The sequence below is a fragment of the Taudactylus pleione genome, unplaced genomic scaffold (genome assembly GCF_031769625.1).
Source record: "Taudactylus pleione unplaced genomic scaffold, aTauple2 ptg000013l, whole genome shotgun sequence".
NCBI lineage: Eukaryota > Metazoa > Chordata > Amphibia > Anura > Myobatrachidae > Taudactylus > Taudactylus pleione.
In genome coordinates, this window is record NW_028284416.1 from 5,220,406 (window position 1) to 5,232,828 (window position 12,423).

Here is a 12,423-nt window from a genome sequence, read left to right on the forward strand (position 1 = left end):
TGCAATCGCTGTGCACGCGCAGTGAGGCTTTTACGCATGCGCAATGGCAAACGATCGCTCGATCTGAATGAAAATCTCATCCATCTCTGAATCAGGCCCTCTGTGAGGAGACCTGGAAAACATGCACTGTTTGGGATCCTGAGGACCGAGTTTGAGAGCCTGTGATTTAAGTTAATACCACTGGGATGACATAAGTATTGGTTACATTATATTTTTTTATATTTTATTTTCAACTTGACATAAGAGGTGGGAGTGGGGCAGACCGGGGATTTCCCCTGTACCCCTCTGGGCCAGTCCGACGGTCCGACCCTGGGTAATGCTTCTAAATATATTTACAAAAAGAAAAGTTATTGTATGTTTCCTTCAGAATAGCGGCGACCATGCCATACATCCTCTCTACATACAGAGGGGTTCATGGAGAGCCCACTCCTTACTGGTAATATACAAACTCTCCCCCCACCCCCAGCACCTTACTCGTCTTCATATCCTGGTTGTACTCACTGGTGGTTTTTATGCTTCCGTTTGCTTGTTTCTATATCAAGCGGAAGTTCCCTTTTCTTTTATTAGTTTAACTTCACAATCCTGACAGCAGCCAGATCCCAGCCATGAGCAGAGGGGCACCCAAAAACGTCGGCCGCACGCAAGAAAATGCCCCCTCAGACCTTCTCATGCCGCAGGAGAACCAGAAGGTGTTTCAGCTGCTGGGACGAAAATGCACGGTGAGAGGTCGGGCACTTGGGTGGGTGACGGCGAGTAATGGGCTGAGGTTGTGTTTTTCTTGAATCCAGTCATCGGGGTGTCCTGACGGTGCATGTTTTCCAGTTCTCACAGAACTGCAAGTGAAATAATTCGCACCACCTGTAAGGAAACGTGGAAACACTGGGTTAGTGAGTCAGGCAATGTGTTATGGGGAAGTTGATAAGGGCATAAGCATAGGCTAAGAGCTGCTAGACAATAGGTATAACAATTAAATACTCTCAACACCCAGGAATAGGAAGTGCAGTACACATAAACATTGATTTAAAGTGAAGGGGCGTACCTGGTCTGTAATGTGGCGTTCTCACGTAGGCTCCGTTCAGTCAGGGCGCGTCGTCGGAGAGTTTGAAAAAAGTGAATTCAAGCTTTTATCCGACAGATATTTTGCATAAGGTATAAGCTAGAGCACAGGTTCTCAAACTCTGTCCTCAAGATCCCACACAGGGCATGTTTTCCAGGTCACCCAGCAGGTGCACAGGTGTATTCATTACTCACTAACACATTTTAAAAGAACCACATGTGGAGCTAATTATTTCATTTGTGATTCTGTGAGGAGACCTGGAAAACATGCACTGTTTGGGGTCCTGAGGACCGAGTTTGAGAACCTGTGAGCTAAAGCAAGCGAGCCCTGGCCGTGTCAAACTTATTGCCTGATGCAGAGATTACGCAATGCTGATATTTACACAGCTCAAGCGATTGTTTCCCATTAAGCATGCGCAAAAGCCGCAACGAGAGAATTCCATCGGAAAGTGAGTGTCAGGTAGTCAGCGCTTAGGGAAGGTAATTGGCGCCGGCTAGGGAAACGCAGACGCATCTGACCGTTCAAACGCTGTTTCATGGGCGCGCATAAATTAGCCATTGCGATCTACTACGCAGCCTGAGAGTCCTCTGTGTGTCAGGAGAGCTGCAGTGTTTGAGACAGGTTAAGGCCGGTACACACTAGACTAGACGATGTATAGTGTGTACCGACCTCGTAAGCACCGTTGCTGCCCCACGGCCCGCGCACCTGCACGTGGCTGAAACGGCAACCTGCAGACAGCGCTACTGCAGAACTGCCCGGAACGTCCAAAGGATGCTCCAGACCTGTGGAGCTCCCCGGAACGTCCTTAGGACACTCCCAACAATGCTCTGTAGTTCCTGGAGCCGACGTCACTGGTTTTGGGGCGGCATAGAGGCTTGTTCCGGCCCTGATTGCCCAATGCAACCAATCAAATCCTAGAATGTACCAGATAAATGACAGCCAGAATGTGATTGGTCGGAATGGGTTACACCTCCACTTTGTAAACCTGAACTTTAGTGAATTTACCACAAAATCACGAATGATACAGACAGCGATTAGAGTGTTTTCTTTGTGTTTTAATTAAATAGCTGAAGCTGTGTCTGTAGATATTGCTCAAGCATTATTACTTCTGCTTTCCTGTGTGTTAGTTAGTACCTCTCTCTCTCCGTGTTAAGGTGAAGTAAAATGCTCCTTTATCTGTGAGTGCAGAGCTCTGCCTGTGTCAGGTCTGGTGCTCTGAGCTGTGTGCAAACCGCCAACAGAGAGGCATCATGTTACCTCATAATTGTTTGCAGGGCATACATGCCTACTCTCCTAGTCGCGGGAGGCTCTCGATTGTTTGGGTAACCTCCCGCACCCCCGGTAGAGAAGGCACTTCTCCCGCATTCCTGCCCACTTCCTAGGGGAGAATTTCCACGGCGATCGGGGGTCTCTGAGTCGGGGGTGGGTCTTAATTTTGTGATTCCACAAGAATCGCGTCATTTGGCCCCGCTAACCAGTTAAATATGCACCAATCACAGCAATTTACAGTGAGGGGGTGTGGCTTAATGCCGCGACATGTCAGGCCCTGCCCTCCCCTGTCATACTCCTGAGATTTGATATAAAAATGATTAGTATAATATAGAGAAGATATTTTCTAACTTATAAACATCTTCTTTGTTTATTGTAATATTTTAATAGTTAACACTCCCCAGCTTTGTGGAGCTCCCTGGGAATGCAAGAACATGAGAGATGAGGCAGCAACAGCTCAGCCTCTCTTCTGTGTAGTCAGACACTGCTTGCAGAGCTTGGGGACGGGGCCAAACCACGGGCAGTAGTAAGCTGCACAGTAAAAGAGCTAATAGAGGCATGCCTTGAGCACTGATGAACACCTTGTTTGTGTCATGTAACCAGGAAGTGCACTGTAGTGTTTAGAGATCGGAGCTCAGTCAGCAGCAGCAAGAGAAGACACAGTGATGCAGGTAGAAGAATCAATGGACACTGAAGTGTAGTGAGGGGAGAGTTACAGTGAGTAGGGGGTGAGACACGCTCCCAGCACTCAGGACCTCATTCAGAGTCAGTCGTTGCGGCCGCACAGTCGTACGCCACCGATGTTCGCTAAACTGCGCATGTGTAAAATTCGCAATGCGCGTGCGCAAACTATTGTGATCAGAAATTGCTCTCTCCTTCAACTTGGCCAGGTCGTTAGTTTGAGTGACAGGATGAGGCGTTTGTGGGTGGTAACAGGGGAAGGTGCTTGTGAACGGGGGAGTGGAGATCCGAACGCAGGCGTGCCTGACTATGCAAACGGCGTTTTATGGGAGTGCATAATTAACTAAGTAGCGTCATGGCACATGTGACATGGGAGGTTTTTACACTGACTTGATCGTAGTGCTTATGAGAGGGTATGGTCAACCTTAAGCTCTACGACCAGCTCCGATGGTTCCCGATGGTCTCGATTAATCCTTATATGCCCGGAGATGACGTGTAATGCGAACGAAAAGGGGGCGTATTTTTAGTCTTACGGCCGCATCCTCCCCTCGCTCGTCCAGCTAACGATGCCATCTTAACGACGCAACTTGTGAGCGCTTCATTTGCATACCCGGCCCCTTTTACCTTACGGCCGTGCGGCCACAATGACCGACTCTGAATGAGGTCCTCAGACCCATCTCCATGTGTGTCTCCCCAGCCACTGACCTCACCGCATGTCACTGGTTGTTTGCCACAGAATACACCTCTAAGATTTCTTTATCCAGGGGAGATGTATCAAGCTTGGAGACAGAAATTGTAGAAGTTGCCCAAAACAACCAATCGGCTTCTAACAGTCATTTCATAGACTGAGCAATGATAAATGACAGGTGGAAGCTGATTGGTTGCTTTGGGTAACTTCTCCACTTTACCCCTCTCCAAAGTTTGATATATCTTCCCCTCAAAACCTAGATGCTGAGTGTTTTGCTCACCTTATTTTTTCAAAAGGTAACAGCACAGTGGACAGTATATCACTGCTGTCCTCCAGTGGTTGCTTAGCAACTGCTGGTCTCCGATCGCTTTCTTGCTCCTCAGTTGGTGTTCATGATGTCGATCATGACATAAGGGGAGATTTAGTAAAGCTTGGATATACAGTGGAGACAATATGGGGCAATAGTGTTCCCCGTATCCCGCAGTTTTTGAGTTTTGGTAACGAAATCGCCGGGTGTCAACTCAACTTTTTTTCAGAAGTGTGTCAGCATTAGACATACATTATAGCAGCTGGATGTCTTAGGCCTTAGGCAATACATCGCTGTGCACACCGGAGGCCTTAGGAAAGCTTTTTAAGAAACCACCGGAGAACAGCCGTGATAAACTATTCATTTGGTTAAAAGTTGGAGCAGCTCACATTCGTGAAACTAGAGTATAAGGTGTGGACTGTCGGAGAGTAATATAATTATGGATTGTGGAGTATTCTCAAGCATTTTTAAGTTGGGGGAAACAACATTCACATGAAAAGGGCATGATAATGTATCAAGGGAGCAGGAGCATGACCAGAGCTTCAAAAATGTTGGACTTCCCCACCCCTCCACCCCTAAGACACCTCTTCTAAGCCAGTGGTGGACTGGAACATTAAGGGCCCACTGGTGTAATGCAGTGATAGGGGCCCATGCTTAAAGGGTGTGGTCATCCACCAGAAGGGGTGTGGTCATCCGCCACAGATGCTTGGCTAACCAATGGGCAAATCTTGATATAGTTTCTATAGAAGGGAACCAAACCCCCATGCTGATCAATGTTCCTGGTAACTATTTAACGAGTAACCATCTATAATTTGAGGTCTGGAACCTGACACCTAAAGGAGGGGAGTTTGCCCACAGGCGTTGGGGTCCACCAGGGATTTCCCCTGTAACCCTGTGGGCCAGTCCAACCCTGACTGGCTCTGTGCTGCTTTGCAATGTATAGCAGTGGCGAATGGGATATACAGTATATCTCTCGCACGGGACAATGGGACAGAGCCTGCATAAAGTGGGACAATTGGCAAGTATGGGCTCTCTACTATGACAACTGTCTTTTCAGGATTCTCTATACTTCACTTTCTAACCCGGTCATGCAGCAGAGAGTTGTGGGACTGGTGATGTCGTTTGAGGCACTGCAATGCTCTATAGGAGGCTAGGGGAGAGACCGCTGATGTCACATGGGAAATTCAGCTCTGTGCCGAGCAGGCTAGGGCTGCATGACATGATGACCGGGGGGCACCATACTGCCGGATCTCCTGTTATGGTGTAACAGCTTAGTGATGGCCTTCAGGGAAACCAGGATGATTTAGAGTTGTGAGTTGTTTAGAGTTATAGATGTGCGGCAGCTTTGCCCAAACTGTAAATTGCAGTGTTAAACGGGAGGTCTGTATGTAAGCAGGGGTGCTGAGAGAGAGGGCATATACAGCACTAGGAGCCGGAGGCCGCGCTGCCCCAGTACCCGGTCCGCACAATGTCTCAGGGGCCCTGCATGTGAGATCGTGCAGTATTTGCCCTACATATATAAACAATTTAGCATCTGCCCCCCGCTTGCAGTGTAACATGCTTTTGCTCATTTTCAATTTCTCCAACTGCCAAATTTTGCACCTAACACTAATTTATAGTTGCAGACTTTTTGGCTGCACCCTCTGGGAGGGGGCAGTAGGGTCAGTAATCCGGGGTGTGGGTTATTGGAAGGGGGGGTGAGCGTAGCACAGTAATGTTAGGGGTGCAGTGGAGCCGCCCCAACTACTATACACAATGACATTAATCTCGTCATCAAGCCACTCCGGGACGCCCACTTTAATTGGGAGCTCTCCCGGGCGGATCGGGACAGTAGGCAGGAATTCTGTAATTGAACCCCAATGTATTGGGCGATACACAAACAATGGGGGCTCCTCTCTGCTCAGTCATTTGCCCTGACAGACATGAACTGTACCAGTGCTAAGCCTTAGATCACTTATACCAATTACACCACTATCTATAGCAACGATACGAAAGACCCTTACCCCCTCCGAGCTCCATAATGTCACACCTTAGGGCTCATTAGGAGGTGGACGCGCATGTGCTGAGAACGTACATAAGTAAATGATGTAAATAACAACAGAATACTTGCATGCATATGTTGAATTGGACGCATCTGAAGATGCATCCAGTTCCAGAATACTAGCACTGCCGCCAGGCGAACATCAGGTGCACATACTCACTCCGCACAATAGCGTAAAGAAGTCAAATGACAGTGTGAATATCAAATGATATGATGCACTATTTGTACACAATAATATAATGGTGTTGAACATACAAGAGAGCTGTTGACAGTGGCGAATGTGAAGGTTGCATGTTCTATGATAAACGTAATTAGGTACACCAGAAAGAAATGTTATGTACACAGGAAAATAGTTGGCTAGAACAGAATTACTTGTAAAGAAAACTCCTCTTGACTGATCCTATAACTCCTCCTCTCATTAACATACAGCCCCTCCCACTGATCATATAACTCCTCCTCTCATTAACATACAGCTCCTCCCACTGACTGTTCCTATAACTCCTCCTCTCATTAACATACAGCCCCTCCCACTGATCCTATAACTCCTCCTCTCATTAACATACATCTCCTCCCAGTGACTGTTCCTATAACTCCTCATCTCATTGACATACATCTCCTCCCACTGATTGATCCTATAACTCCTCCTCTCATTAACATACAGCTGCTCCCGCTGACTGATCCTATAACTCCTCCTCTCATTAACATACAGCTGCTCCCGCTGACTGATCCTATAACTCCTCCTCTCATTGACATACAGATCCTAACATTGACTAATCCTATAACTTCTCCTCTCATTAACATACATCTCCTCCCACTGACTGATCCTATAATCCCTCCTCTCATTAACATACATCTCCCACTGACTGATCCTATAACTCCTCCTCTCATTAACATACATCTCCCACTGACTGATCCTATAACTCCTCCTCTCATTAACATACATCTCCTCCCGCTGACTGATCCTATAACTCCTCCTCTCATTGACATACAGATCCTAACATTGACTGATCCTATAACTTCTCCTCTCATTAACATACATCTCCTCCCACTGACTGATCCTATAACTCCTCCTCTCATTATCATACATCTCCCACTGACTGATCCTATAACTCCTCCTCTCATTAACATACATCTCCCACTGACTGATCCTATAACTCCTCCTCTCATTAACATACATCTCCTCCCGCTGACTGATCCTATAACTCCTCCTCTCATTGACATACAGATCCTAACACTGACTGAGCCTATAACTCCTCATCTCATTGCCATACATCTCCTCCCAATGACTGATCCTATAACTCCTCATCTCATTACCATACATCTCCTCCCACTGACTGATCCTATAACTCCTCCTCTCATTACCATACATCTCCTCCCACTGACTGATCCTATAACTCCTCATCTCATTAACATACAGCTCCTCCCACTGACTGATCCTATAACTCCTCATCTCATTACCATACATCTCCTCCCACTGACTGATCCTATAACTCCTCCTCTCATTACCATACAGCCCCTCCCACTGACTGATCCTATAACCTCCTCTCATTGACATACAGATCTTAACATTGACTGATTCTATAACTCCTCCTCTCATTATCATACATCTCCCACTGACTGAGCCTATAACTCCTCCTCTCATTGACATACAGATCCTAACATTGACTGATCCTATAACTTCTCCTCTCATTAACATACATCTCCTCCCACTGACTGATCCTATAACTCCTCCTCTCATTATCATACATCTCCCACTGACTGATCCTATAACTCCTCCTCTCATTAACATACATCTCCCACTGACTGATCCTATAACTCCTCCTCTCATTAACATACATCTCCTCCCGCTGACTGATCCTATAACTCCTCCTCTCATTGACATACAGATCCTAACACTGACTGAGCCTATAACTCCTCATCTCATTGCCATACATCTCCTCCCAATGACTGATCCTATAACTCCTCATCTCATTACCATACATCTCCTCCCACTGACTGATCCTATAACTCCTCCTCTCATTACCATACATCTCCTCCCACTGACTGATCCTATAACTCCTCATCTCATTAACATACAGCTCCTCCCACTGACTGATCCTATAACTCCTCATCTCATTACCATACATCTCCTCCCACTGACTGAGCCTATAACTCCTCATCTCATTACCATACATCTCCTCCCACTGACTGATCCTATAACTCCTCCTCTCATTACCATACATCTCCTCCCACTGACTGATCCTATAACTCCTCATCTCATTAACATACAGCTCCTCCCACTGACTGATTCTATAACTCCTCCTCTCATTATCATACATCTCCCACTGACTGATCCTATAACTCCTCCTCTCATTAACATACAGCTCCTCCCACTGACTGATCCTATAACTCCTCATCTCATTACCATACATCTCCTCCCACTGACTGAGCCTATAACTCCTCCTCTCATTAACATAAAGCTCCTTCCCCTGACTGATCCATTTTCTTATAAGTAATCTTACTGTATAACAATTTAATTGATATACATATTGAAAGATATAAATTGACCCTTTATTTCTCAATCCCGCAGACCTTGTCAACAACTGTGGCGCAATTATTGATGGCACCAAGCAATGACCGCTGGGTTAAGCAGAGCTGTGGAGTCCTGTGTCTAGTGAAAGACAATCCAAAACGTTCCTACTTCATTCAGCTGTTTGACATTGTGGTATGTGTGACACGGTTCCCCTGAACATATATGTATATGTGTGACACGGTTCCCCTGAACATATATGTATATGTGTGACACGGTTCCCCTGAACATATATGTATATGTGTGACACGGTTCCCCTGAACATATATGTATATGTGTGACACGGTTCCCCTGAACATATATGTATATGTGTGACACGGTTCCCCTGAACATATATGTATATGTGTGACACGGTTCCCCTGAACATATATGTATATGTGTGACACGGTTCCCCTGAACATATATGTATATGTGTGACACGGTTCCCCTGAACATATATGTATATGTGTGACACGGTTCCCCTGAACATATATGTATATGTGTGACACGGTTCCCCTGAACATATATGTATATGTGTGACACGGTTCCCCTGAACATATATGTATATGTGTGACACGGTTCCCCTGAACATATATGTATATGTGTGACACGGTTCCCCTGAACATATATGTATATGTGTGACACGGTTCCCCTGAACATATATGTATATGTGTGACACGGTTCCCCTGAACATATATGTATATGTGTGACACGGTTCCCCTGAACACATATGTATATGTGTGACGTTTTTCTTTTCCATTGAAGCAATGAATGTTACAGCAGTATATGACAAATAGAATATCGAACTGTATATGACAAATAGATGATACGTGTATCATATTGTCAGAAAAGGTATAGCACAAAAGTAATTGTACAATATCAACAATTCAAACGACAATTTGTTACATGTGTGACTTTTTTTGTTTAATACATAAGGTAATTTAAGAATGTACGTACAGAACATACAGTATGGGAATATTTCACTACGCACCTATATCCCCCCTTACACTTACACAGGTGCACGCTCACATGCTGGTTTATGGAAAATCTTCGGATGCCACCACCGAATCCTGCACCAACCTTATGACAGGTGCCGTTCTCCGTCCTATGCGGGCGGTCATGGGTCTGTGTACACAAACACTTTCACAGACACGCCCATGACCCTCGCATAACGCGCCCATAAAACGGATCATCTCCATACGTGCGCTAAGACACCTCCGTCACCGCCCAGGAACGCCCACTACATTTCCACTACACTTTGTCCTGCGTGCGCCTGAAATAATAACCGATAGTCTGCACGGAAATAATCGGGGCACATCCATAGTGCATTTTAGGGCCTTATTCAGACTTATACCCTAATCCGTTGGTTTGCATACAAGTCCGATGTTGGGTGGACTGCGCATGCGCCGAGGCTGCAATCTGCATGTGCTGCGATGAGTGCACTGGACGCCGCAGTCTGTCAATCTGTTTGAGGGTGGGGAATGGGCGGCCGATCTCCACTTTGTGGGAGTTCTGACACAGATTTCCTGGCCCCGGCAGAGGAGTTCTGTTGCCATTTAGAGAAAACTTAGACTTGGCCAGATGGGCGATGACTGCGGCCGGTGATCTGAGGCTGCATCTTCGCACGCAGCACTCAGTGTCTCCTTTCTTCAGACGCCTCCTTCGGCAGTAGCATATTTTAGCGTTGGATGCAACAGCGTTACAAGCATTCATCTCTGAAACAAGCCCTTGGACACATGCGAGGTAGCAAAAAATTTACAAAAAGAAAATACTATGATGACTGTCACGGAGGGGGGCATTTCTCCTCCTCCACACCACACTCAGGTCCCTCAGAAAAGCCCAGGTCTGGGAAATTAGTACCCACTCCCCCCTCTCGGCGCATCTGAGCTAGGTAGGCTCTGATTCGCCCGACTACTCCAATGAAAATATGGATATTTTCATGTGAAAAATCTTTGTGTGTTGGTTAAAGCAGATTAAATGTGTGAAAAAACAGATGCAAATGACAGGTGCGCGGGGCTGTAACTAGGGGCAGGGCTGGCAAGAGCCGCGCCAGGCTCGGGTGAAGAGGGCGTGGCTTAAACGTGGGAGGAGTTGCTATGTCCCCTTAAGAAAAAAAGATGGGCGTGTGCGATGAGGCCACGCCCCCGTGCATTGAAACCACACCCCTTTTTGTGATTGTGCACGCCATGATGCATACAAGGGCTAGTTTGGAGCCCCAGTTCATCCCTGGCCCAGAGCATCATAAGGATGCTAGGAGCAGTGATCTACTTCCTAGAGTCGGCATTGCTGACCCCTAGGAATGACATCATGATGATGTCAAAGGTTCGGGGGCAGTACAGGGCGGCGTACAGCCCTGCTAATGCCCAGGAAGTGCCTGGTTACTTTTTGTGAAACGGCATCCAACCAATTCAACTGTATATAGCACCGGCATATTCTGTTGTGTTTTACAATTGGGAACAAAACGGTAATATAACAAGACTGGGCAGTACCAGACAAAGAGGTAACAATAGGGCCCTGCTCGCAAGCTTCCAATCACTAGGAAACCGAGAATTGGATACAGTACATGAGGATAAGTGCTGCATATTACAAAGTGGGCGAGCCAGATTGCAAGGGTAAGAGGTTCTTGGTGGGCTGTATGATCCAGGCATGCAGCAATGTTTGCCTGGTGCAGCGGGCTGTGTGAGCAAATAAAGAGAACACATGTAAATTTTGTGTGAACTGTGTAGAGGAGAAGTAATTAGGTCATTTAGCCTATGGAGGTTATGTGGGTGGGTCAGGAATATGATAAGCTGCCTGAAGAGGTGAGTTTCCACTTTCCAGGGAACGCTGGAAGGTTTGGAGACTACACAAAAGTCTTGTTGTGTTAGGGAGGGTAAGAATGAGAGACACAGATCTTGTGCAGAGTGAATATATGTTTTTAAAATAACTCGTTCCCTAGAATAGTGGAAATCCCCTTTAACTGTTCTGCAAAGTGCAGTCCGACAAATTATATTGTATTGAACAGGGGAGGAGGCGAATGTAACTCAGAACGGACTTTCCTCCAGTATATACTATATAGTAAGATTAATTTCCTGTGCTACATCGGGTCTGTACTGAAACACTGCAGCAGCGCCAAAGATAATCAGTCAGCGCCCCCAGCAATATGTCATTGTACTGGTGCAGCTATATATAATGGTGGCAGTGCCAGGGGAGGGTGTGCAGTCGGGAAGCCGGCGGACGTAACCCCGACAGCCGGCTTCCCGACTGCTATATCCCAGCGCCTGTCATTTTACCGACGCCGGTAGACCGGCATCTGACATCCCGATCGAAGTGATGCCGAGCGCGGAAAGTCGCGTTTAGGTTTAGGGTTCCTGGGGCGGACTTAGGGTTAGGCACCCCCCGGGAGGTTAGGGTTAGGCTAGGGGAAGGGAGGGTTAGGCAGCCCCCGGGGGGGACTTAGGGTTAGGCACCCCCCCGGGGGACTTAGGTTTAGGCGACAGGGAAGGGGGTGTTAGGTTTAGGCACTTAGAGGGGGGATTAGGGTTAGGCACTGGGGGGAAGGTTAGGGTTAGGCACCCCTAAGGAGGGTTAGGGTTAGGGGGGGAGGTTAGGTTACTAAATACTTTGGGACGATCAGGATTTTCAGCCATGTCGGACAGCCGCTGTCGGGATTTGAACAAGCGTCCGGCGGTAATTCATACCGATTCCCCAGGGGAGGGTCCGCCACCAAAGTAATAGTATAATAGTATATTGATATAAGGAGGTTTGCTAAACATACGTTGTAAAGAGGAAAACCCCTTAAATTAAATGGAGAATACTTCCTTTATTATATATACTGTAGCTGGTTGTGCTC

The 12,423-nt window shown here is 46.8% G+C and overlaps 1 protein-coding gene across 1 annotated transcript in view; it reads left to right on the top strand.

Moving 5' to 3' along the window:
• Positions 1-587: 587 nt before the first annotated feature.
• WAS (WASP actin nucleation promoting factor) overlaps positions 588-12,423 on the top strand; it is a 58,323-nt gene continuing 46,487 nt past the window's right edge. Inside the window, exons 1-2 of the mRNA XM_088470508.1 lie at positions 588-719; positions 8,613-8,747. Of these exons, the coding sequence (XP_088326634.1) occupies positions 606-719; positions 8,613-8,747 (249 nt within the window). The 5' untranslated portion in view covers positions 588-605. The remainder of the gene's footprint in view (positions 720-8,612; positions 8,748-12,423) is intronic.